This window comes from Puma concolor, chromosome E4 (genome assembly GCF_028749965.1).
Source record: "Puma concolor isolate L17-30 chromosome E4, mPumCon1.1.hap2, whole genome shotgun sequence".
Taxonomy (NCBI): Eukaryota; Metazoa; Chordata; class Mammalia; order Carnivora; family Felidae; genus Puma; species Puma concolor.
In genome coordinates, this window is record NC_141683.1 from 34,353,955 (window position 1) to 34,381,219 (window position 27,265).

At 41.8% G+C, this 27,265-nt stretch overlaps 2 protein-coding genes across 5 annotated transcripts in view; both read left to right on the forward strand.

Moving 5' to 3' along the window:
• The first annotated feature begins 6,856 nt into the window (after positions 1-6,856).
• On the forward strand, positions 6,857-17,135 carry C4BPB (complement component 4 binding protein beta). Of its 4 annotated transcripts, XR_015245807.1 has the most exons (7): positions 6,859-7,207; positions 7,730-7,900; positions 9,102-9,278; positions 14,446-14,539; positions 16,241-16,308; positions 16,402-16,570; positions 16,924-17,135. XR_015245807.1 is itself a non-coding variant. In XM_086693305.1 (6 exons), the coding sequence occupies exons 1-6, from the start codon at positions 7,150-7,152 to the stop codon at positions 17,058-17,060; spliced, it is 705 nt and encodes a 234-aa protein (XP_086549431.1). In that variant the 5' UTR covers positions 6,861-7,149; the 3' UTR covers positions 17,061-17,135. The 4 variants fall into 4 exon arrangements, 3 of the variants coding, with proteins under 3 accessions (XP_086549432.1, XP_086549431.1, XP_025776960.1); XM_086693305.1 differs by lacking the exon at positions 16,402-16,570 and having other exon boundaries at positions 6,861-7,207; XM_025921175.2 differs by lacking the exon at positions 16,402-16,570 and having other exon boundaries at positions 6,864-7,207; positions 16,241-16,367.
• Positions 17,136-21,542: 4,407 nt separating this feature from the next.
• The window catches only part of C4BPA (complement component 4 binding protein alpha), a 53,552-nt gene continuing 47,829 nt past the window's right edge, over positions 21,543-27,265 (forward strand). Inside the window, exon 1 of the mRNA XM_086693511.1 lies at positions 21,543-21,761. The gene's annotated coding sequence lies outside the window, so the exon portion shown is untranslated. The remainder of the gene's footprint in view (positions 21,762-27,265) is intronic.

Sequence of the window (27,265 nt, forward strand, 5' to 3'; positions counted from 1 at the left end):
ATACATAACACAAAATGTTGGTAATGTGCAAAATGTTTTTGCAACTAGCTTCTTTAAGAAGGTTCTCAAATTACTGGACTATATATATATGTATATTTCCAACTGGTGTTTTGAGTGGTGACTCCTGCTTTTATCAAGTTACATTAGCCATTTTAAAATGATATCAGGGGGATCATTATTGCCATGTAGTATCGACATTCTGCAGCTTTTTTAACTTATTTAAAGAATATTTAATGATCACCTGTTGGTTGCCATGCAGTGAGTAAAACCAAGTCCTTGTCCCCTTTTCTTGGAACAGTCTCCAGGCACTCTTGCAGGGGTTATCTTATTCAGCGGTCCAGCCATCATCTGTAGAAGGCTAAGCATGTCTTAGTGAGAGGAGAATTCTCTAACGAGCTAGCATTTCACAAGTAGGTGAATGAACACACTATTTCACAAGTAGGTGAATGAACACACTAAGTGACTTACCTCAGCACTGATGGAGTTTTTGTCAAAGCCCACACCTCAGAACAAGGTAAATGGTATGATATATAACAATGAGGGACCAGCAGACATATACTATTTTTATTTTTTATTAAAAACTTTTTTTAATGTTTATTTTTGAGAGAGAGTGAGCATGAGCAGGGGGAGGGACAGAGAGAAAGGGGGACAGAGGATCTGACGTGGGGCTCGAGCCCACAAACCATGAGATCGTGACCTGAACCGAAGTCAGATGCTTAACTAACTGAGCCACCCAGGTGCCCCTATAACAAACTTTTTTTTTTTTTTTTAATGTTTATTTATTTTTGAGAGGGAGAGACAGAGTGCAAGTGGGGGAGGGGCAGAGAGAGACACAGAATCCAAAGCAGGCTCCAGGCTCTGAGCTGTCAACACAGAGCCCGATGCGGGGCTCGAACCCCAGGAGACATGAGATCATGCCCTCAGCTGAAGTCGGCCGCTTAACCGATTGAGCCACCCAAGCACCCCCAGACTATTTTTTTAATGTAGCTAGAAACTTTAATAAAGATACCAGTATTAAAAAATGACTCCGCAGACAGTGCCCCGGTGTTGGGTGATGGTCATTATTTGTCTGATTTCTGTAGCCTTAATTATTATATCAGACCTTTAACCTCTCCCGGATCTTCACTGGGGACTCACTGAGAAGATCAGCCTTCAGGCTGACTAGCTTGCCCGGGTTGGTGACGACCCCACCTTCCTGTTTCAGTCCAGCAACAGCCATCATCACCATGCTTTATTGTCTCGAAGTATTCTGCACCATCCAACCCGTGGTAGGGTCCCCTTCCTAAGGAAAGAAAAAAAACCCGAAAACCTCAAGGCAACCTGGTTACACATGTATGTGACAACATCCCTCCGGGCCTCGTAATAGGAGACCACTTAATCAGGCTACATGTTTTTTTTAAAAAAAATTTTTTTTAACGTTTATTTTTGAGACAGAGAGAGAGCATGAACAGGGGAGGGGCAGAGAGAGAGGGAGACACAGAATCTGAAACAGGTTCCAGGCTCTGAGCTGTCAGCACAGAGCCCCACGCGGGGCTCGAACTCACGGACCGTGAGATCGTGACCTGAGCTGAAGTCGGACGCTTAACCGACCAAGCCACCCAGGCACCCCTCAGACTATGTGTTTGTGTGTTACCATATATGGGAGACAAAAAAGTAAAAAGTATATTAAAAACTATGCCACGTGGCATTCGGGGCTCAGTTGTTCCGATAGGAACCCAAGTGAGCAGTGCCGGCACAAATAAAATGGCTTCCTGGAAAGAAAAGCCTCAGTGCCACGACTCTCGGTGCGAGAATCCTGCCACAAACCCACTTTCATGGTCTTGAACTCATTAGAGAATTTGACGAAAGCTAAGGGCCCCCTGACCCCCACCCCCAAAAGGTAGATGCATGTACGTTTCACAGATAGTTTAGGGGAGGTCTTGACCTCAGGGCAGCAAAGCAGGAGCTAGATGATAATGACACAACCCATCTCCCTTTCTTTTCTTTGACATTAAGAAAAAAAAAGAATCAGGAGACATCTATTTGATATTAACTTTTTTAAGCAGAGGAGAAGAATATGTGGGATTCTGAAACGCTTAGATTTTTAAACCAGACATTGTAGAATATTTAGGAATTTGTATTGTAACAACATAGTTTCACTAAGCCTCCCCCGGGTGTGTGATGTTTTCTTTTTCTTAACCTCAAGGTGCATAGTCTGTCTCCTTTTGTTTCCGTGAAGCCGATGCCCCACTGCTCATCACCACAGGCAGGGCAACTCACTTCAGAGCTCCGTTCCCGTTCCCAAGGGCACCTACCTACCCTGTTGGTATTATGCGGCACCTTGCCCGCGACAACTAGGTCACCTTCAAGAGACCAGTTTCTCCTTGCAATTAAATAATTTCACAAGCACAGGAACCCTTGGGAAGCAGTGTTGCAGATCTCATAGAGCCTCGCCTCAAAGCATGTCGTGCCTTCAACCACACAGCCTGCAGAGAACAACAGCTTCTTCGTCCATTTGCATTTTCTTCATTAGTGAACCTCTTATGTTCTTGTTTACATTCAGTTTTCATTTGCCAGGTTCTCTCCTCTTTTGTCCATTGCCTTTTTAGAATTTATGGCTGGAAAGGGAAACAGTCTCTGGGCGTAACTTAGTAAGGTCTATTTTTTTTTTTTTTAATTTTAATGTTTATTTATTTTTGAGAGAGAGACAGAGACAGAGCATGAGTTGGGGAGGGAGACACAGACTCCGAAGCAGGCTCCAGGCTCTGAGCCATCAGCACAGAGCCCGACACGGGGTTTGAACTCAGGAACCGCAAGATCATGACCTGAGCCGAACTCGGTCGCTTAACCGACGAAGCCACCCCGTCGCCCCTAATAAGGTCTATTAAACATTCTTCTCTGAATTTAAATTCCTGGGTCATTTTACTCAAACATTGGTAGACCCTTATTTTCTTGGATTCGTCAGTGTTTCAGATTAGAAGGTGCCAGCAAACCCCAGAGAACATCACCTTACCTGTGACAGAAGGTTACTTTCATCCACAATGAAGTGTGGAGAGAAGGGGTGTGGAGATAAGAAACAGTCTAGGACTGGAGTGGAGCTTCCCCAGTCATCCAGGACTTTCTGCCCCTCTGTCCTTCTGTGAAGTTAACATTATCATCAAAATGATTCTACCCCAACAGTACCACATAGCTATTGGGGAGCTACCGGAATCCTGCCTACATGGTCACCAACAGGAAGGAGCACAGAGGTCACACGAAGTCTCTCATTTGACTTCCCGCCAATGCTTACTCTACAATGTTTCATGAACAATTAGACCTTTAAAGAAATTTATATTCGTTTTATTCTCACGTACTCTGCGTAAAGGTTACTTCTCTGGCCCAGGTTTTTCTTGGCGAGATATTCAAGAGACATCAACTTGATATATATTTAAAAAAAAAAAAAAAAGGTGGAGAAGCATTTATACCTTTTCTGAATTATCATGACAAAGACCAAAGGGAATCCACTCATAACATACCAGAGAACTTCTCGAAATGTTGTTTCCCAATTTTCTTGAAACCTCACGCGCACACAACAGTTTAACTTCCCACAACTCCCTGGCTGACATCCCCGCTCACCTCCTTATGTCTTCTACTAATCACTGTCAGCCCATTCTTTTGTGGAGCAAGCTAGCCAGTCAGTACTACTTCTGCACTTGACCTGTTAGCCCCGTTCTCCAGAAAACAATCTGGATTCGATCAAACTGTCCTTAACATCCAAAGGTCTAGAAGGGTTTCTGGATTCTCATTAATTTTTCTAAGCTCAGATGCTCATAATAAAACATGCAGTCCTGTATTCCCTTATATGTAATCCTAAAATTCAAAAGCTTTGAAAACAAAGTTCTCTTCTAATTTATTTGACAGGAAAATTGGACCTAAACTTTGTGAGGTTGTTTGTAATCTCTATATATCTCACTTAGTGTAAATATTTTTACATTGCATAGAGAAATATTAGTAAAACAGTATTCTAAATAATATAGTGCCTTTCTGAAGCCCTAATATGCATCTGAAATAAACCATTGAGATGAAGAATTACTTGCAATTATTTCCTGTAATAATGCTCTATTTTCTTAGGTATTTAGGAATTTCTCATTTAGGAATAAACAAATTCCTAATTTTAGGAGGAAACAAAATTTTGTTTTTTTTAAATTTTTTTTAATGTTTATTTTTGAGACAGAGACAGAGCATGAACAGGGGAGGGGCAGAAAGAGAGGGAGACACAGAATCTGAAACAGGCTCCAGGCTCTGAGCTGTCAGCACAGAGCCCAACGTGGGGCTCGAACCCACAAACTGTGAGATCATGACCTGAGCCGAAGTCAGACGCTTAACTGACTGAGCCACCCAGGTGCCCCAATTTTCTGGTTTTTTTTAAATCATTTATTGTACAAACAATATATACAGTAGGTACTGGGGAACTTGTATTCCTCAAGAAGTAGAATATGTAGTGTGTTAAGAAAAATTACTCAAAGCTTAACAAAAGAGACAAAAAGAAATCACTGGAGAAATTTTTCAGTAGGTGACTGAATATTGTTTTGTAGACTCTCTCAGGGATTATCAATTTCACAGGAGTGCGAAATTTTGATTCTCAATCAGTCTTTTTACACCTCTATAAGATTAGAGGTTAATTTGGAATGCAAATGATTCTTTTTCTGAAAACAATGCAAAGGATTCTGATAACAAAGCAAATGAATTTTGTCCAGAAGACAGATTCAATTAATTTCCGGGAGTTAGAAAAGCTGATTCCAAATATTACAGGGTGTTGCCATGTATGATATTAGTCAGTTTTACATCGATTAGAAGAGTCACTTCAGAAGGCCTTTGACTGAACACATAAATCTCTGTTCCTCAAATTCTTCTTTGAATTAGCTGTAGCCTCTTAATGGTTCTCTCATTAATTTGTGAGCAAAATCTTTGACACATACTCATGTTATACTTAATATGAATATCATGTTATTTACTCTTTCAAGAATTATACTTCACTTTTTTAAAGTGTATTTACTTTGAGAGGGTGAGAGAGCGAGCAAGCGTGCAAGGGGGGGGGGGGCAGAGAGAGAGAGGGAGAGAGAGAACCCCAAGCAGGCTTCTGGCTGTCATTGCAGAACTCAGTGTAGGGCTCTGTCTCAGGAACCATGAGATCACGACCCGAGCCAAAATCAGGAGACAGATGCTTAACTGACTGAGCCACCCGGGGCACCCCTGAGAATTATACTGTAAAATGTATTTGCACTAGGGGTGCCCCAGGTGGCTCAGTCAGTTAAGTGTCAGACTAGATCTCAGCTTAAGTCTTGATCTCAGGGTTGTGAATTCAAGCCCCACGTTGGGCTCCATGCTGGCTGTGGAGTCTACTTTAAAAACACAAAAAAAAGAGGGGCGCCTGGGTGGCTCAGTCGGTTGGGCATCTGACTTCGGCTCAGGTCACGATCTCGCAGTCCGTGAATTCAAGCCCCGCATCGGGCTCTGTGCTGACAGCTCAGAGCCTGGAGCCTGTTTCAGATTCTGTGTCTCCCTCTCCCTCTGACCCTCCCCCATTCATGCTCTGTCTCTCTCTGTCTCAAAAATAAATAAACGTAAAAAAAAAAAATTAAAAAAAAAAGACAAAAAATAGAGAGTACTTGCCCTATAGGAATTCACATATTATTTGAGTGAAAATAAGATATGGAGAAATCATAAAGGTAATATACAGTAAATGATACATTATCAGTATGGATTTGAGGGGCTGTGGTACAGTTTCTGTATGACTATGTTCTTTTTATTTGTACTGCATTGCTCAGATTTACTTAGCAGACAGTTCTGCTTTGCATTATGGAGTGCCAAGAAAGGACGTAGAAATACACTAGGCACAATCTTTGTCCTAGAGTTGTTAACAGTCTCGTGTGGGAGAACACATGAACAAATCATCATAAAGTAATGACAACGGATGGAGAAGAGAAGAACATTTATGACCTTACTCTGTCCAGGGGCCCCTGGGTGGCTCAGTCGGTTAAGCGTCCAACTCTTGATTTTGTCTCGGGTCCTGATCTCATAGTTGGTGGGATCAAGCCCCACATCAGGCTCTGTGCTGAGAGCACAGAGCCTGCTTGGGATTCTCTCTCCCTCTCTCTCTGGCCCTCCTATTCTCATGCTCTCTCTCAAAATAAATAAAAAAAACATCCCCCAAAACCCCCCAAAAAGACGTCACTGTGTCCTTATGCTTTATATTTATTATGATGCTTTATATTATTTCATTAAAACCTAAACATTTGGAGGAATTTTACCCCCAATTTTATCATTGGAGCACGGACAACCAGCTAATTGCTATAATTAAATAAATACGAATAAATGTATGAATAAATGAATAAAAGGTAGGAGAGGCCAAAAGCAATTCTGCATGTTTTAATTCCTGAGACCAAAGCTTTTCCCTTATTTCCCTTGGAAAATCATTTGGTTGACTCTGGACTCAGGCTAAATCCTGCCTCCCAAAGACCCACAGGATGGAAACCCTGGCACAGGCCTGGCAAATGAGGACAAAGCGTCCCCGCAGGACTGGAGTTTTTCTCAGGTTTGGAAGTAACTGGGATCAGCTCCTTGCTGGGAGCCATAGATCCGGAAGGTCAGAGGAAGGTAAGGTTAGTTTCATTCCTTGAGCTTTCTCGTCTTCAGCCTTCGGTGCTGTTGGGGCACCTGGTATTTGAGAGAGGTGGCACTCAGGGTTGGGTCTCACTTGGCAAAGCACCAGAGATTGGTCCCCCCCACCCCCGCCCGCAACGCTGGAGAGAGTCACAGAAGCTGGATGGTAAACACGAGCAAATATTGACAGAACTGAGAGTCAGGGTAACACCATCTGGCCCGTCTGCAGTTCAAAGGGCCTGGTCAACTGGGTTTGCATGACACAACCAGGCAGTTTCTAAAACTGAATTTTAAAACGGGCGGCTCATCAGCCGCCCCTTTGTGTTTTTGCAAAATCGCTCCCTGTACTAACTTCCTCACAGCTGTTCTTATTTCCTTTGGTAGAATTTTTTTTTTCATTCTTCCTAGGGAAGAGAAATCAATACAACATCTCCAGGAGGGAGGTGGTTGGTATCTCCTACTTTGATCCAAACCACGTGTTGTCTGTGTTGGGTTAATTCCAGCCTGGGTCAAGCAACTGATCGCAAGATGTTTTTGCGGGTTGTGTGCTATCTTGTGGTTGTGTGGCCGATTTCTGCCTCATACGGTGCGTATGCTTAAGATTAGTTTCTAGGGTACTTGATATCAGCCTGCGGGGTACGAAGCGTGCTGTCTATGGTTTTAATGAAATTTAAGTCAATGAAATGTATTTCCTTTATTGAAAAATGTCAAATGACTTGGCCTAATGCCCTGTACTCAGTAGGGGCTTAGTAAATATTTAATGATAATTCTGCTCTATGAAGTGGGTGGTTAACTGTACCAATTTGGTACCAAAAAGTACCAATTTCAAAATCTCGAGAGGTCTTGTCTGTTATAAACTCCAGAAATGCTATTTGGAAAGGGAATTGTATCTTCATGGTTGAATTGAATGTAATGCCCGTTATCCTTTTGAAAACAAAACTTTGGGAATTCTTGGGAAGGGGGGGATGGGGATGTACATGGACATGGAATTGTACAAGGAAGGAAAATCAATAATCCAGGAAAAGGACACTCGGATGGCTGTCTAACGGGGCCTCGTCACAGCACGTGATAACGCCAAGTGAATCTGTTTTCTTTTTCCTTCCAACAGAGAACTGTCCAGAACTCCCCCCAGTGGGATATAGCATATTTGTTGCAAAGAAGGTCGAGGGACAAATTCTGGGGACTTACGTTTGTATCAAGGGCTACCACCTGGTAGGAGAGAAAACCTTTATTTGCAATGCCTCTGGGGAGTGGAATAATCCCACTCCCACATGCCAATGTGAGTTGAAATTTTGTTTCTTTGTGTATCTTGTCATCTCGCTCCGCTCTTACACATCCTACCTCCCGCAGGCCACCTTAAAACTTTATAACACAAAAATTCTCAACTTCTGGGAATTAATTTTTAAAGCACCCCAAGGTGGAACTTCTCTTACAAGGTACATGGTCAGCTCTTGCTCAGTGTTGATTTAATTAGTTGATTAATAGAATTAATAGACTCAATCACCCCTGCAGGGAGGGAAGAATTTCTACCATATATTAAAACTGCCTTTGGGGGGGGGGTTCTAATTTAATATCATACTCCTTTAAAATTTTTATGTTATAGAAATCTATTTATAGAATTTCTATAACATAAAAATTGTAAATATATACAAAAGACAAAAAAGCAAAATCAGGTCATATGCACTCATCACTGAGCTTCAACAATTGTCAACATGTAACTAATCTTTTTTCTCAACGATTCTGTTTTGTATGGTTATTATTTTGAAGTAAATATGTCATATTTTATTTCATCCATTATATGACTTTTGAACTGGGAAACATTTATATTCTCAATTTACAGATGTGAGAACTGAGATCCAAGTGATTTGCTCAAATTCACAAAACTCACTTGTGGTGTCTGTAGAGACAGAGAATAACTGGTCAATATCCTCGTTATTATTAGTATTTTTAGGAATAGTTGGCTTTGTTCTCCTTGATACCTAGAGTAAAGCACACCAAATGTTTATCCTGTATTTATACCAGCAAGTTCATCTTCTCTCCTGTTTTTTTCACAGAGGGGTAGGGGGGTGGGGGGGGGAAGCAAAATGAAACAAAGTACAAACTGATGAGTGATGTGTCTATTCATGGAGGAAAGGGAGGGAAAAACTTGCCTCCAGCATAGGGTGAAGTATTTTCAGCAACGCTTACCAGGATGATGAACATGCCATTGATCATTTCCAGTTATGTGCTTAGTTACTTTTCGTAAGTTCAAGTGCCAACTGTCACTCTTGTGCATGACCAAGACCTTTCCTACCACACTTAGGCCAACCTAGTCCCTTCGCATCCTGACTGATACGGTTTGGTCCCATGTAGGAGTCCCTGTTATAAAGTACAGTTTTAGTTCTGATTTCTATTCTCTCATTGAAGTCTGAGGAGGTCTAGCCTCCGCAGTGGCGGACTTTCTCCTGCTCTTTCCGATCACTTCCTGTTTTCTTCTTCAGTGGGCCACTGTCCTGACCCTGTGCTGGTGAATGGCGAACCCAGTTTCTCAGGTCCTGTGAATGTGAGTGACAAAGTCACTTTTAAGTGCAATGAGAACTATATCCTCCAGGGCAGCAACTGGAGTCAGTGCATGAACGACCACACCTGGATGCCTCCCTTACCCATCTGCAAAAGCAGTAAGTGTCAGAGAAACAAGCACCAACCCAAAGACACTGACCAGAGGGACACCCTAGGCATTTGTCACATCCCTGCAATGATGTTTTCCCCTTATTTTATTTTATTTTATTTTATTTTATTTTTTTGTATCTGGGAAGGGTCTGGGATCTCGGAGGAAGCCAGAAAACAAATGGAGCTCACAGAGCCAAAACTCACCTCAAATGATACATTCCAGTGAAACAAACAGCATCCAAACAATGAACACTTTATTTCCCCTCTCAAGTAGGATTCCTTTCCTACTAAGTCCAACACAGGATAGTTTGGGGCATCTGACTTTTTTGTTCGTTTGTTTGTTTCATGATAACGCCTTACAGTTCTTATTTGAAAAATACATGAAAACGGGAAGAGGACCGTATCTCATCCATTGCAAAATTATATAAAATAAGAGTTGAGGGGCGCCTGGGTGGCTTAGTGGGTTAAGTGTCCGACTTTGGCTCAGGTGTTGATCTCGCGGTTCATGAGTTTGAGCCCCGCGTCGGGCTCTGTGCTGACAGCTCAGAGCCTGGAGCCTGCTTTGCACTCGGGGTCTCCCTCTCTCTCTGCCACTCCCCCTGCTCACACACTGTCTCTGTCTCTCAAAAAAATAAAAAATAAAAAAAAAAGTACCTCCTCCTTCTAACGTATATTAGAAGTACCTCCTTCTAACATGGTAATTCACACTTCTCAGAGGAAATTAGTAGGAATGTGTTTGTTTCATGTCTTTTCCTACGTTTATGCAGACATTTAAAATAAACAAATGCACACACACATATCTACACACATATACACTTACAAAAATGGGACTTTGTGCTATGTATTGTTTAAATTTTTTTTTTTATGTAACATTATACATGGGAATCTTTTTCGATCAGTATATGTGGCTGTATCTCCTGCTTTTATTTATTTGTTTTTCCTATCTCCTGCTTTTAAAAAATAATGTGGATACACCATCAGTTATTCCATATCTCTAGTATTGATGAACGTTTGTTCTATTTCTGTATTTTTGCTATTACAAACAATGCTGAAACGAATGTTATGTATGTATACATATACATATATCTTTATGTCTATGCTATTATTTCTGTAGGATAGATTCCTAGAATGATTGGTAAGTCACAGGATACACTTATTTGTAAAACATACTTAAAAGATCCAAGAAATTCTACTAAAAAACTTCATTCTTGGACACAAAATAAATATTGAAAAATCAATAGTATTACTTTCTAATAATTATGATGTGACTATTGAAATGTAAAAATAATTCCATTCATGAGACCTATATGAAAATTTACTGAAGGACATGGAATAAGACTTAAATAAAAGATATACCATGGTCCTGCATGGACAGACTGGTATTGCAATGGAATTCTACCCAGAGTTTCTTTTTTTTTTTTATTTTCTTTTTTAACGTTTACTTATTTTTGAGACAGAGAGAGACAGAGCATGAACGGGGGAGGGTCAGAGAGAGGGAGACACAGAATCTGAAACAGACTCCAGGCTCTGAGCTGTCAGCACAGAGCCCGACGCAGGGCTCGAACTCACGGACCGCGAGATCACGACCTGAGCCGAAGTCGGCCGCTTAACCGACTGAGCCACCCAGGCGCCCCAAGAGTTTCAAATTTAAAGGTATAAAACAAAAAATTGAGTTTGGAATCTCCTTTGGGAGGGTACATATCTAACACTACAGATTTATTTATTTAAAGACTTAATTTTTTTCAGACTTAGTTTTTTAGAGCAGTTTTAGATTCATAATAAAACCGAGGGGAAGGTATAGAGATTTCCCATACACTCCCTATCCCCGCATATGCACAGCCTCCTACATTGTCAACATCATTCACCAGATTAGTACTATTTTTTTTTGTTGTTGTTACCAAGGATGAACCAATGTTAATACATCATATTCCCCCCAAATCCATAGTTACCTAAGGATTCATTCTTGGTGTTTTACATTCAGTGGGTTCGGACATGTGTGTAATGATGTATATCTATCATTACAATATCATACAGAGTCTTTTCACTGCTCTAAAAATCCTCTGTGCTCTATTTATTGGTCTCTCTACTTCCCCCGTCCATCTCAGCCATTGATCTTTTTATTGTTTCCATAGTTTTTCCTTCTCCAGAATGTCATATATTTGGAATCATATAGTATGTAGCCTCTTCAGACTGCCTTTGTTTCTACCTAGAAATATACATTTAAGGTTCCTCCATGTCTTTTCATAGTTTGACAGCTAATTCTCTTTTATCGTTGAATAATATCCCGTTTCCGGATGTACCATAAGTTTATCAATCCGATCACCTCCTGAAGGACATCTTGCTTGCTTCCAAGTTTTGACATTTATGAGGAAAGCTGCTATAGATATCGGGTGCAGGTTTTTATGTGGATGTAAGTTTTCAACTCCTTTGGATAAATACCGAAGAGGGAGATTGTTGGCTCTTATGGGAAGAGTAGATTTAGTTTTTTTCTAAGAAACCATCAAACTGTCTTGCAAAGTGGCTGTATCATTTTGCATTCCCACCAGCAACGTAGGAGAGGCCTTGTGGCTCCACATCCTTGTCAGCATTTGGTGTTGTCAGTGTTCCAGACTGGCCATTCTAATGGTTGTATAATGGTATCTCCTTGTTTCAATTTGCATTTCCGGATGACAAATGATGTCAAGCATCTTGTCATATGCTGATTTTCCATGTGTATATGTTCTTTGATGAGGTGTCTGTTAAGGTTTGGGGCCCATTTTTTATTTATTTTTATTTTTATTATTTTTATTTTATTTTATTTTATTTTAATTTTTTTAAATGTTTTTATTTATTTTTGAGACAGAGAGAGACAGAGCATGAACAGGGGAGGGGCAGAGAGAGAGGGAGACACAGAATCTGAAGCAGGCTCCAGGCTCTGAGCTGTCAGCACGGAGCCCGATGCGGGGCTCAAACTCACGAACCGTGAGACCGTGACCTGAGCCGAAGTCGGATGCTTAACTGACTGAGCCACCCAGGCGCCCCTATTTTTTTTTTAAATTTAAATCCAAGTTAGTTAACACATAGTGTAATAATGATTTCAGGAATACAATTTAGTAATTCATCACTTACATTTAACACCCATTGCTCACACCAACAAGTGCCCTCCTTAATGCTCATCACCCATTTACCCATCCCTCTACCTAACATCCCTCCAGCAACCCTCAGTTTGTTCTCTGTATTTAAGAATCTCATGGTTTGTCTCTCTCATGTTTTTATCTCATTTTTGCTTCCCTTCCCCTAGGTTTATGGCAAATTTTAAGGCTAGACAATTCCAAGATTAGCCCCCAAACAGCATTTATATTCCTCAAATTTATGGAAAGATAATGAATATAACTAATAATTACAGAAATGAATAGTAAAATTAGATACACATGTTTTACTGATCAAATTAGCAAATAAAAAAAAAATGATTTCACCTAACATCATTCATGATATGAGGGGCTAGTCACTGATGTCAGTGAGGAAAGGAGATATCATTCTGTAGATATATTTTGGCAGTAGCTATTAAAATAATAGGCAGCTTTTTGTTATTTTTAATTTTTTAAATTATTTTATTATAGAGAAAGAGAGAGAGCGTGAGTGGAGGAGAGGGGCAGAGGGAGAGAGAAAGAGAATCCTAAGAAGGCTCCATGCTCAGCACAGAGACTGATGCAGGGCTCGATCCCATGACCCTGGGATTATGACCGGGGCTGAAATCAAGAGATGCTCAACCGACTAAGCCACTCAGGTGTCCCAATAAGCAGTTTAAAAGCACAAACTATATGTAGCCTCTCTCAAAGAGTTAGGGGTTAGTTGAAACATACATATATACTGTAGGCAGTTAAATTACAAGCATATAACATCATTATTATTAGCCTGACACAGGTTTAAAGAATTTATTTATTTTAATCTCTTTTAATTCAGTATTTCCCATTCTAGCTCTGAAATGCAGGATCTCTGTCTTTTTGTGTTAGTTCATTGCCCAATTCTAAAGAAAGCTCCTTAGGTCCCCGAGTAAAGCAGATTCTTTTCTGCTTAGGCCCAAGATCCACATTATCTCTTTCAGTTGAAAACTGTACTCTTAAAAGTTACCAGGAGAGCCCTGTCTGTACTGGGGTTCCTTAATCAACTCATGGAAATCCTTTTTCCTTTCCTCTATACAGCTTTTGAACTCAGTTTTTGATCTTCTAAAAATTATTTATTAACTTCTCAAAGAAAACGTCTGTGGTGTAGAAAAATACAGAAAATAAAACATTTAATTACCTACAAACCTACTACCCAGAAGTAACAGAGTACTTTGATATATAATTTTCAGGCTTTTTTTCTGTTCATATACGTTGATGCATGAGTGTATTTTACAAAAATAGCGTTTTATGCTATTATTATAATTACATTTCCATTTGTATGTATTATTATAATACATAGTATCACATACTATGTACTATACTAACGCATACTCTTTTATGCTTTGCTGTTTTTACTCAACTATTTGGTTTGAAGGCATTTATGTTTCCATAAATATATACCTACGTAATTATTCTTCATTCACCCTTTAACCTTGATTATCATGTTTAGACGTATATAATCTCAGAGCTCAAAGGGACTTAAATAATTCTGTTTAACCTGCTCATCTCATAGGTTAGGAGGGAAACCGAGAAGGATAAAATCATGGGTCGTGGAAGAGGCAGAACCCAAAATTCACAACATCTCGCACTTTGTCCAGCTCTCTTTCCACAATTTTATAGACTCATCTTTCCTCCCAGTTGTATCCTGCGTTTCTGAAGCTCTCGTGTTGCACACTTCTGTCCCACAGAGAACGTCAGCCTCCATTTGAACGCCCACCATTGATCTCCTCTCTTAGGGAGTTGCTAGTCCCACCTCTACCTCTGGTTTAATTTTTCTTTTCTCGTACCCTGACGATCTCTACAATTTAAACTTCCTTTCCTCAAAACTCATGCCAATCAGAAAGCGCTCCCCCATTCCTAATCACTCAGCGGATGAGCAGGAGAAGGCAGTCTCTCCCAGGATAAACGTGATTCTGACCAGAAGGAAGTGAATGGAGAAGGTGCCCTAAGATCCCGCATAGACAGCTAAACTTAGGGGTGCTGTTAACTGAGCATAACTCATGACCGTCATTCCTGTTCTCCTGTTTCTCAGGAGACTGTGGCCCTCCTGGGAATCCGGCTCATGGCTATTTTGAGGGAAGAGATTTCAACTTAGGTTCGACCATTACTTATTACTGTGAAGACAGGTAAGTGTATGCAGCCTTTCAAATGTGAGATCGTGGGGCGCCTGGGTGGCTCAGTCAGTGAAGCATCCGATTTCAGCTCAGGTCATGATCTCACAGTTTGTGAGGTTGAGCCCCAGGGCGGACCCTGTGCTCTGAGTCTCTCTCTCCCTCTCTTTCTTCCCCTCCCCTGCTTGTGCACGTTCTCTCTCTCTCTCTTTCTCTCTCTCACCCCCCCCTCAAAATAAGTAAATAAAAATTTTAAAAAATTATTTAAAAAAAACCCACAAGGGGCGCCTGGGTGGCGCAGTCGGTTAAGCGTCCGACTTCAGCCAGGTCACGATCTCGCGGTCCGTGAGTTCGAGCCCCGCGTCGGGCTCTGGGCTGATGGCTCAGAGCCTGGAGCCTGTTTCCGATTCTGTGTCTCCCTCTCTCTCTGCCCCTCCCCTGTTCATGCTCTGTCTCTCTCTGTCCCCAAAAAAATAAATAAACGTTGAAAAAAAATTTAAAAAAAACCCCCACAAAGTGAGATCTTGCCCATTGACTGGTAGCTTTGTTGTGGGGAGTGACCCAGCCCGTGTCACCTCGTGCCCTGACTTCCTACTGCTTCAGGAGTCTGAGCTCATTCTGACGAGAGCTGCTTTGGCCACTGCCAGCTGTCCCCAGTCTCTAAAAGATAGACTCATGTCTTTATCCTAAAGTATTACATTTTTTTTCTCTTAGTTGAGACGGGGGCATCTGGGTGGCTCGGTGGGTTGAGCGTCCAATGCTCGATTTCAGCTCAGGTCATGATCCCAGGGTCATGGCCTCGAGCCCCATGTTGGTCTCTGGGCTAAGCATGGAGCCTGCTTGGGATTCTCATTTGCCCCCTCTCTCGGCCCCTCCCCTACTTGTGCACACACTCTGTCTCAAATAAAAAAAAAAAGACAAGCGAAGATATTTAAAATGTATGTTTTTTTCTAAAGACTCTCAGCACAAAAACTCAAGGAAACACGGAACACATGGAGGTAAAGAAAGAGAATGATTTATTGTCCCAGCTTGCCACCCCCCCCCCCAATCTGGTTTCCTATTTGCAGTTCTTTGAATTAAAAAATATAAATCCTTTAAAAAAAAAAGAAAAAGAAAGAGAATGATTTATAGAGCTTTAATACATCCTAATTAAATTCTAACCTTAATTTAGACTACCTCATCCTCTAGCTTACAGATGACCTACTCTTTCCTTGGCCTCAACCTTCTTAACTCGGGGTCGTGTTGCTTCACTAGCATTTCTGTCTCATTATAAACTTCCAGTGGGCATGTTTTTTTTCTGATTAAAAGCTGTATCTCCTTCCTAAGATTTATTTGAGGATTTTCTCTAGCTTTCCACTCCTTTTTAGAGAGTAGATGACAGATTTTTTTAAAGTTATTGAATGATGAACACTTTGTCTGTCACCCTCTCCACCCGACAACTGTGTGTGAACACACGTATTCAGATCTCACTGGTCCATGTTTTACAGATTGAATTATCACTTGGGTCCTCTCCACCCCCAAAAGGAGAGTGACTTTAGTTGATGGCTGCTTTGTAATACCGAAATAACTTAAGCATTTATTAAGGCTCGGGGAGGTGGATCCTATCACCATATAAAATGTGGAAAACAACTATACAAAACCAATCTTAGTTGGCTGCCTTAGCCCAGATCAGAGGTGGAAAGGTTAAGTGTTGTTGCCATTCTAATGTCTGTTCAGGTACCACTTGGTGGGCACGCGGGACCAACGGTGCGTTGATGGGGAGTGGAGCAGTGCACTTCCAGTCTGTGAGTTGATCCAAGAAGCTCCCAAACCAATTCCACAGACTAAGTTTGAACGGGTGTTTGTAAGTGGTAGGCTTTTGTCTGTCTTGTTCACAGTTGTATCTCCTGGCACATGCTCAGTAAATATCTGTTCACTGTGGGATGTTTTTGAAGAGTTGGCCTTGGCCCGATTGTAGAAGAGGGATCATAAGCTATTAATTCGTATTTTTACATGAGAAGTTCTCATTCACCACCATCATCACAAACACCTCATGAGGACGTGTTGGTAAGAGTTACTGTCTCGTGGACTTTATGGAGCGAGTTTTATATACTCATGTCTTAGACTTGTATGTATTGCTGTAAAAAGTCTCTGAAATTCTTCTAGATTTTAAAAAACCCTGAACAGATCAATTTTCATTGAGATCCCTTTTATAGATCCCTCTTTTTTTTTTTTTTTTTTTGTTATTACTGGGATAACAATAAGTATACATAAGCTAGAAAAATTTAAGTGATTCATCACGTTGAATACCCAGATCAGGGACCTAAACACTACGCATTAGCTTCGGAGTATATGGCTTCAGAGAATCTCAGTTCTTAAGCTGTAACTTACTTAAAAAAAAAAAAAAATTTCTTTTTCAGCTTGCCTTTCAGGAGACGAAAGACCTTTGCAAAGCCATGCGGAACTTTATGAAAAGACTCAAGGAAAATTCCTTAACGATGGAGGAACTAAAATATTTTCTGGAAATTCAGAAAGCCAAGCTGCAGCCAAAAAATGATGCCCTGACATTATAGCTGAGCAGGCTGGGTCATAGAAAAGCACCCTATGAATAAACCTTCTTCTTGGTTCTAAAGCCGGTTTCAGATTTTTCTCTCATTAGACTGAAACACAGCTTCACTGTACAGTAACCAACTGTAGTTGCACAAAGCACCTTGTGTGTGTGTGTGTGTGTGTGAGAGAGAGAGAGAGAGACAGAGACAGAGACAGAGGCAGAGAGAGAGTATGTGACAGTGTGAGCGGGTGTGTGCTGCTCTTATGTGGTGGTTGTGTGTTTAAGACTAGAATTTCGCAGCACATCAATGGGGAGTGAAGGATTTAATTTCCGGTCCATAAGGAGAATGCGAAGCTCAGATCCCAGCGGGGGATGCCTCATAGTTTAATGAGACGCAAATGGTGAGGCACAAAATAACCTCAAATTAACCAACACTTATGAGGCAAAAATTAACCTCTCAATTTGAGAAAACAGACTCCGAATAATTATATCCTCAAAACGACCTATTGAGACAAAAGTAGAGTTAGGACCTAACCTGCGTCTTCTGAGCCTCCCCTATATCCTGTTTACGGAACCACGTTTCTGAATCTTCTGTAGTAATATTGCTTACCACATTTAGATGAAACCCAGCCCGGCATCGGAAACTTGAGATGGTGAAAAATAAGTGAACGTATTTTCTTCTCCTTTTTTTCTTTTTTTTTTTTTTTGAGGGCAGAATAAGCAAGAATCCTAAGGTTTTCTTACCAAGATGTCATACTGCCATGCTATGACAAACTTCTCCCATCTCTCACTTTGTTCTCTTCCAAAACACATAGGAAACCTGGATAAAATACAAAGAAAACGCCTAAGAGAGCTTGAACTAATGGAACATCCCTCGGTGTAGTTATGAAGGAGAGTAAGACCTCAGAATAAGAAACTCTCAAGTAGCCCGCAGTCTATTAATAGACACAAGACGATAGACGCATATCATCCATTCAGGGTGGTTAGAATGTAATAAACACTTTTCACAGAAGAATGTGCCATGGGAGCTCAGCTTCCAGGAGGAGGCCTCCTGTCTGGGAGGAAGTGGAGGCAGGAAAATTGTTAAGAAAAGTCACGGTTAGTTGGGCCTTTAAAAGTGAGTAGGATTGGGGGGCCTGGGTGGCTCCGTTGGTTAAGCATCCAACTCTTGATCTCAGCTCAGGTTGTGACCCCAGGGTCGTGAGATCGAGATTAAGACTCTCTCCCTCCCCCTCTCCCCAACTCGTACACACACTCTCTCTCTCAAAATAAATAATTTTTTTTAAAAAACTGAGGAGGCTTGAGAGATGAAAATTAAGGAAGGGGACGTGGCAAGTTGAAAGAAGGTTTGGGAAATATAGCAAGAGAGTCGTAAAGAGTCTTAAGCTTCTGAACCAAGTAAACCCACTCCTCAGATTAGTCTAACTCGGGCAAAATGATTTTTTAATTTGAAGCCGCTCATTCTGTTATTGCTTATTCTGTCTATACTAGTGAGACCTTGTGAACACCTGAAATGTCAAATCTTAGGAAAATGTTTTAGTAAGTTATGGCATACCAAATGTAACGCAAGCTTCGATGGTGTTATGATCAGAAAATCTTAAAAATATAATCCTAAGTAAAAGTAGAATACATATTAGGTACTTATGGTCGCATTTATGTGAAACCTTTATTTTTGTAGAGAAGGTCCAGGCGCTAGCAAGGCACAAATGAAAACAGTTGTCCTAGGATAATGAACTTGCAGGTGTTGATTCTTTGAAAGTTCTTTCATGTTTTAAATTGATTTTCCCCCCTCTGCCCCCTCCCCCATTTGTGTGTGCTCTCTCTCTCTCTCTCTCTCTCTCTCTAAAAGAAAGAAAGAAGAAAGAAAGAAAGAAAAGTAAAGAAAGAAAGAAAGAAAAAGAAAGAAGGAAAGTTTCTAATAATGATTTTTTTAAAAATGTTGTGCAGAGGTAGGAAGGATGGGTCATGTCTAGGGGACAGCACATGGCCTGGATTGGCCTGGATAAAGCATGGGGAGTGATGAGAAAGAAGGCTGGAAAGATACATTAAAGCCCGTTTATGGAGGCTTTTAAAGAGCATGCTAGAGAATTTGACGTCTATTTGATAGGCAGTGAGAAGAGATAGAAGGCTTTCTTTCTTTTTTTTTTTTTAAAAATAAAGTGCATTTATTTAAGTGTTCAACTTGATGAGGTTTTTTTTTTTTTTTTTATTATATGAAATTTATTGTCAAATTAGTTTCCGAGATAGAAGGCCTTCAAGAAAAGAAGTGATAGGGACTGAACACAGATTTCTCTCGTGACAGTATGTAGTATATACAGGTCGAAGTAGGAAAAGAACAGAGGCAGAGAAACCACATAAAGGGCTGCTGGAGAAGACAATGGTGATCTGAATTGGGTGGTGGCAGAAATAGAAAGAGAAAACTAGACGTGGGAGAACTGGGAAATCAAAAACAACTCCTCAAACTTCTTGACTCATCAAACATTGGAGGATGAGGGAGAGGAAGGGTTTAAAGCTGAGGTTGAAATTCCATTCCTGGAAGCCTGGATTGATCTTGGGGTCAGAAGGTGAGGCTTCTGGACAGGAAATGAGTAGTTCCCTTTGGATGCGCTCACCGTTTGTGAGTTCGAGCCCCGCGTCCGGCTCTGTGCTGACAGCTCGGAGCCTGGAGCCTGCTTCGGATTCTGTGTCTCGCTCTCTCTCTGCCCCTCCCCTGCTCATGCTCTGTCTCTCTCTGTCTCAAAAAAAAAAAAAATAAATAAATAAATAAATAAAAAGAGGTAGTTGTGGGGGTAGTTCTCTTACAGGGAAGAGTTAAAGCCGTGACAGCAGGTACAATAATGAAATATGTGGAGAGAAAGATTTTTGAAAAGGAGAACCTGGGACATACCTATATTTGGGGATGAGAAAGAGAAAAGGAGGTAAGAAGAACGAAGCATTTAGTAAGAGAGAGGAATCAAGAAAGTTTAGGGCGATGGAAGCCAAAGGAGAAGTGTTTTAGAAAGGAGATTAGCAGCAGGATTAGGGGCTGCCAAGAAATCGTGACATGAGTTAAAAAAAAATTGAATTTGGAGATAAGGACATGCCTGAAAGAGCTGTGTCCACAAGTGTGGGAAGAAGTCAGGTTGGAAGGCCACAACGGGAGGGCCAGGGAGGGACTAACAAGAAAGAGCAGGCAGGAAACACAGGAGACCTGGGGAGTTAAGTATCTCATGACAGAAGATCAATGGAATTTGAGGTTTTTGCAAGATTTGGGGAATATTTCAGGATGAAAGTCACCTCGAAAATGAGAAAAAGAGCAAAAGAGATCTCTTCTGAAACAAGAGTGAATAGGAGAGAAAATCTGAGGTGGGGAGAAGCTGAGGAACGATTGTGTGGTAGAGTAGGAGGCAATATCGCCTGCTGAGAGGAAGACCATTTGGTGACTTGGAGAGAAAAATTTGGAGCAGTCACTGTGGAGAGTAAGGAAAAGCACTCCAAGAGATTGGGAAATGGTATTTTGAAGATTCCCCTTGAAAGGTGGTATTTCCTTCGACTTAGCTCTCAAGACCTGGCACAATCTGGAATCCTCCTCTACTCTCATTTCGGTCGGTCAACAAATCTGTCTCACCCTGTGACCTGGTTATGTTCTCTTAACCTCTAATAGCGTTCTCAGTTTCATCTAATATTTCCACTTTTCATTCAAAGCCCAGCTCAAATCTCCTACCTCTGTCAAAGCTTCTATGGTGGTTCGACTCCATATTTTCTGAGAGCTTCATGAGACTCTTGGTGTTTATGACAGAAAAAGGGAAGTTATCGGGAAAAATTGCTCTTTAATAGCAATCTCCTGAGCACACAAATCTTAATCCTGAGGATTAAAACGTTAATTAGATAATGTCAGAGTTTGGGGTTCTTCCTAGATCTGTATGATCACCAGCATGCTGGCCCTTCATTGCATTTCTCTGAGCAGCACTCAATAATTGACCAACTTCTGGAAGTCATCTGGTGACCAGCACGCAGTAGAAGCTGTGGGGGTAGTCGTTAATTAACACGTATTGAGTGCTGATTTGTTCCAGGCAACTTGGCATATGGCAGGGATTCAGTGAATTTGTTAACCGCCTCCCCCCCCCCCCCGCCATTTTACCATCTTGGGGTGGAATGAACACCTGCAGAGGGTAAAGTCACCAGTCCCTGAGCCCCAGGAGGGCCTGCTGGACCTACCCTCGTGGGAAGTGGATCATTTTCGTGGACCTAGTCTCAACCCTACAGTATCTGAGTTTTCTAGGCTAGCTGGAGTGCACTGTGGATGTCTGTCTTGTGTTTATGAAAAGAAAAAAAGAATTCTGGCATCAAATTCATATTTTCTTTCCACTTAGGGGAAATGGTTGGCGGAGGAGCAAATAAGTGATTGCAACATGTTATCAAGGATGAGGGTTGGTGCAGAGGAAGAGGGTTAGGTAAACACCAGTGCTTTATTTCCGTTAATCATTCACGAGGCTGGTAGAAAGTCTCTCCCCATCCACTACAATTCAGCCATCCCTGACCAGTCAACTACAGGGCTGAATTCAGGGACTTTTTGGTGGTGCAATTACCAGCTAGCTTCAGGGTGGTCTGGTAAACTCTGATCTGGGGAGGAAGTAAAACTATTAGAGATCCAGACGCTTTTCTCCCTTGAGAAACAACCTGAGGCACCACGACAGAGTCTTCTGCTTCTTCCTCAGCTACCCGCAGGTCAGTGGATTATTTGGGGTACCTTGGGGAAAAGGCTGGTGGTTCGGCCCTTTAAGGAGGACAAGATTAGAAAGATAACACAAACACTTGGGGGTATTTGCAGCAGAAATCTTTCCAGAAGTTTTTAGGAGGTTATGTGATTTCACAAGTACTTTTAATCCCTCTGAGCCTCAATGTTTTTTTTGTTTTTACTATAAATGGGGGAATAATAATGCATATTAATAAACTAAAGCAGAAAGGAAGTAAGATGTCACTCTTGTTATTGTAGCTAAAGGTCGAGCGTGTTGGTTCATTGATTCTTTACTATCTGTCCACATAGGGGAGTTTAAGACTAGGATACCTCTGACAGGTAGACCAGACTACCCAGAGGGGTCCATAGAAGACCTGGTTTTTATAGTCTACCTTCTAAAAATTGGTGCAGTGCCCTTCGGAGATTTTATTAACCATTCCACGTCTCCTCCACCACCACCAGCAAAGAAAGACCTTTTGATCTGATGATGAGAAGACGTTGGTCAGCCTCCAGTTAGTTTCTGAAGCTAGACACCTTAACTGTTCTCACCTCCTTTCTCTTCCTCACTTTCTGAATCTGGCAATGTTGATTACCCTTCCTTCTTGAAATTTCCTTCTCTCTTGGTTGGGCAAGACACAGTACTATTCTTGTCCTCATTCCAACTCCTTGACCACTCTTAGCTGACTCCCGTTCTTTCGCTAAATATGGTAGTACAAAGAGAATGACAATTCAAGTATCCAGAGTGGGCAGAAGTATCAGAGAAGGTTTGATACACTTGAATATAATATGAGCACACAAGCAAGGAGCTGATGTAGATAAAGAGATTCTAGGAAAGAGGTGAAAGTGTGGAAGCTAGTTCTGGAATCTTAAAGTGATGTGATTGAGCGTGCAGGTATAAGCAAGGAGATATCAGCTGAGACCGAAGAAAACTATTACCCTTTCCAGAGGCATCCGAGTTTTAAAAGAGGAAGCGTAGACAAAATAAATACACATACTTAAAACGTAATCTCTAACTGAGGCACCTGGGTGGCTCAGTTGATTGAGTGTCTGACTCTTGAGTTTGGTTCAGGTCATGATCCCAGGGTCATGGAATCCGGCCCTGTATGGGGCTCTGTACTCAGTGTGGAGCCTGCTTAAGATTCCCTCTCTCTCTTTCTCTCCCTCTCTCTCTCTGCCACTCTCCCCGACTCTTCCTCTAAAAAATGAAAAAAATAATCTCTAATGGAAGGAGAACTTTGGGGGCTGAGAATTTTCCTAGCGCCTCTCAAATTGTACTGCAGTACGCCTAACAATAACATTTTTTAAAAAATGTTTATTTATTTATTTTGAGAGAGAGAGAGAGAGAGTAGGGCAGGGGCAGAGAGAGAGAGAGAGAGAGAGAGAGAGGGATTCCCAAGCAGGCTCTGTGTTATCAGCACAGAGCGCAGGGCTCAATCTCACAAAACATGAGATCACAACCTGAGCTGAAATCAAAAGTCAGTCACTCAGGGACACCTCGGTGGCTTAGTCGGTTAAACGTCTGACTCAGGTCATGATCTCACAGTCTATGAGTTTGAACCCTGCACCAGGCTCTGTGCTGATGGCTCATGCTGACAGCTCAGAGCCTAGAGCCTGCTTCAGATTCTGTGTCTCCCTATCTCTCTGCCCCTCTCCTGCTTGTGCTCTGTCTCTCTCTGTCAAAAGTAAACATAAAAAAAAAGTAAAAAAAAAAAAAAAGTCAGATGCTTAACCGACTGAGCCACCCAGGCACCCCACCAATGATATTTTCCACCACACACCTGTCACGCTGACTGTAGCTCTTGAGTTGGTTTCACTTTTATTGGAATTCAAAAGGTGATGATGTCATTGAAATGTGAGGATATTTACTAGGGAATTCTTACCTTTTCAGTGGGCAGCTAATAGAATTCCAGACTTCGTACAGAATGGAAAGATGACCTAAGTTTCCTGTCATCATTTGTGAGATGAGAAACTGACCCAAGGAGCTGACATGGCTTCTTCAAGATCACAGAATTAGACTGTGGTATTGACTGAGGCTCAAATTCAGGTCCTTGGCTCACAAGTCCTAGCCTCCAACCCCATCCTCTGTGGTCTGCTGAATCCTGTGCAGGTTCTGCTGAGGAACCACAGGGAGTAGTGATGGCAAACGGTGGATGCCACCCCTGGCCCACCGAGTCACCATACTCTTTAGTTCACTAAGAACCAGTGAGGAAAGTGGGCTCACTGTATCATTTATGTCTTCACAACTTGCAAAGCACTTCACAGATATTATTCCATTTGGTCCTCGGGAAGGCAGTTAATCCTTCTCACTCGGAAGGGAAAACTATATTGATTTATTTATGTCACATTTATTGGATAACTATTATGTGTCGGGTCCAATATCAGATCAGCACCAGGAAGTTGAACAAGCATCTTTGTCTCCAAGGGACCCACAATCTATTTTAGGAGGCAAAAGTGAATAGATAGTGAATAGATACGATACAATGTGGTATTACAACTGAGGCATCAGCAAAATACTAGGGGAGCCTGGAGGAGGCTGATATTTCTCGGTGGGGTTGGACAATTCATCATTAAGGAGGTGACATTTGACCTGGACAGTGAATTAAGAGGAGTTTGGAGGTTAAGCGCATCCATGCACATGAGATATTATATGCAAATGCTTGCAGGCGTTTCAATAAATCCAGGATGTGTTTTGGGAAAGGTAAGCACCTGCATGAAGTTGAAGTGCAGTGTTTTAAGTGAGCAGAAACAGAGGGATGTTTGGGAGAGGTATGGAAACCTTGTAAACGGAGGACCACAGGAGTTTTAAGCCAACTGCTTTTTAGGACTGTAACAGCATCAGCCTGGAAGCTGGCTTAGACCTGTTTGGAGGTTTCTGCAGTGGCCGAGGGTGGGTGAAGGGAATTACGACAGCCTAAACCCGGACTATGGACAAGGGTTGTAGGAGAGAGTGGCAGATTCTAGTGCTGCTATGGCCAACGTGATAGGACTTGGAGACTCTGAATATGGGAAGGGACAAGAGAGAGGAGGCTGGAATGAGTCAGGTTTCTAGTCTGGGCAGCTGCGTGGAGATGATTACTTTAGCTGAGATCTTTGACACGGGGGTCAAGTGTGTTGGAGAGAAGACAGAGGGTTTCATTTGGGATATGTTGGATTCGAGATGCCTGGGAGATACAAAGGAAGCAGTTAGGACTTTGGGAATTAGACCTTAAGCTTAAAAGAAAAAAAAAAAAACAAACAAAGAGAAAAGAAAAGATTTTTGCTTCAGTAAGAAATCTAACAATCAGTTATCAGGGGCTGGACGGTTGAGGAAATAGGGAGAGCTTGGTAAAGGGTTATAAGTTTTCATATATAAGATGAAGAAGTTCCGAGGATCTAAAATAAAACACACGGACTATATTTGATAACACTGTATTATATAATTGAAATTTGCCAAGAAAGTAGAACTTAAATGTTCTCACACACAATAAAAGGATAAGTGTGTGAGATGGTGGATGTGTTCATCAACAAGATGGGTAGTGGGGCACCTGGATGGCTCAGTCGGTGAAGCATCTGACTTTGGCTCAGGTCATGATCTCATGGTCCGTGGGTTCGAGCGCCGCTTTAGGCTCTGCGTTAATAGCACAGAGACTGGAGCCTGCTTTGGGTTCTGTGTCTCCCTCTCTCTCTGCCCCTCCCCTGCTCACGCTGTCTCTCTCTCTCTCAGAAATAAACATTGAAAAATTAAAAAAATAAAAAGATGGGTGGCCGGGGCGGGGCGGGGGCAGTCTTTTCTCAAGGTGCACAAATATGAAATCAGAGTGATATGTTCTTTAAAAATCTTAAAATTTAGTCACTTACACTTCAATAAAGCTGACATTTAAAAAAAGAAATCCAACAGAGTGAAAAGTTTGAGTTTACTTTCAGGATTACATGTGACAAGTGCGCTGATTTTGTTTCTGGATTTGCAAAGAAAACTCACAGGTGTTTGTCACAGTCAAAAGCAGCAATGTAATTTAAATACGATCCCAGACAAAAAATAATTTGTGAAGGTAACCCGTTGGAATTGTAGACTTTTCCAGAGTTGAAAGTTACAGTCAAGCGGCAGAGTAATGATCTCTAAAGTCTCAGAAATAACCTCTGCAAGGTCAGTTTTATGATGCAGGTACCTGCTTTTGTGAGGCTACAGGGGAAGACAAAATATTTCCTCCTTATTTTGCCGAGATTTCTTTGACTAACTTGTAGAAACTTTCAGTTTGGAGACTCAAAATTTACATATGGGACTGAATAGGGCAGAATGAGAGTTTTGTTAACAACAGAGTTTATGAAGCGTGTAAGTTTTTGCACCTACAGAAGACAGTTGGGCTCAGAGGTCTGTGAGTGATTCCTGGGTGATGGTCATCGTCACGGGAGTAGGTGAGTTCCTCTCTGGAAGACGATGAAGACTGGGGGGAAGAAGAACCCCCAGAACAGGCCCCCAGGGGTGCCAGAGTCTCTGCTCTGGGTGTAGTGTTGGGTCTCACGATCACCAAAGACCACAGTGAAGACCCAACTAATGACTTCTGGGTCAAGTCCAAGTGGGCTTTCCTCTGCGCTGGGGTTTAATTGAAGTTCCCTTGTGATGCAGGCAGACGTCATTGCAATTGTATATCATTATTCTGATGATGCTTTGACTCCGGGAATTCTGGTCCTGTTAGGGTCACATGCCAACCCCGATCCCCTCACTTCCTTTTCTAACATTTCTTCTCAATGTTTTCTGAGTTCCAGCTGTGCACCACGCCAAGCTACTTCGCAGCAATTCCAAGGGGCGTGTATAGTTTTCATTCCTATTTTATAAAAGAGGAAATTGAAGCTTAGAGGACTGCGTATCTGGCCCAGGGCCACACAGTTCCCATCTGGTGGAACCAAGATTCAATCCACATAGCCTGGATCTGACTCCAGAGCCCATGCCCCAGGGCCTGGCCACATACTGGCCTCCTGTGTCCCCAGCACTGTGTCTGTGGCCTCGGCGTGAGGCTGAGACATATGAATTCCTCACTCTAGTGTAGGGTCTGTGTGTGTGGCTGCCTTTTATCTCCTGTCATAGCCTGTGGAGGGAGGGGAGCTAGTTTTTGTTCATTCTTTCCCTCCTCACGGTCCTCTGTTGAATGGTTGAGGATATGAGGACTTCAGGTTAAGGAGGGGGAAGAGCCTGGGGTAAAATCGTTGTGGTCTGTTCTCATTAAGAGACAGGTGTGTCTTACCTTAAAATCAGTAGGAGCTCAGGGTCGCCTGGGTGGCTCAGTCGGTTAAGCATCCGACTCTTGGTTTCAGCTCAGGTCATGATCTCGTGGTTCGGGAGTTCAAGCCCCACGTCGAGCTCTGTGCTGACAGCACAGAGCCTGCTTGGGATTCTTAATCTTTCTCCATCTCTCTGCCCCTCCCAGTCGCTCTCTCTCAAAATAAATAAATAAACTTTAAAAAATTTTAAAAAAAACCAGTTAAGCTCTGGCCTTGACAAAACACTGTAAGAGTAGAT

Excerpts from the sequence above, each read along its gene's own strand:
- C4BPB (XM_025921175.2), top strand. The coding sequence starts at position 7,150 with ATGTTTTTGCGGGTTGTGTGCTATCTTGTGGTTGTGTGGCCGATTTCT. Across the intron at positions 9,279-14,445 it reads CTTACCCATCTGCAAAAGCA|GAGACTGTGGCCCTCCTGGG; the intron begins GTAAGTGTCAGA and ends CCTGTTTCTCAG. Across the intron at positions 14,540-16,240 it reads ACTTATTACTGTGAAGACAG|GTACCACTTGGTGGGCACGC; the intron begins GTAAGTGTATGC and ends ATGTCTGTTCAG.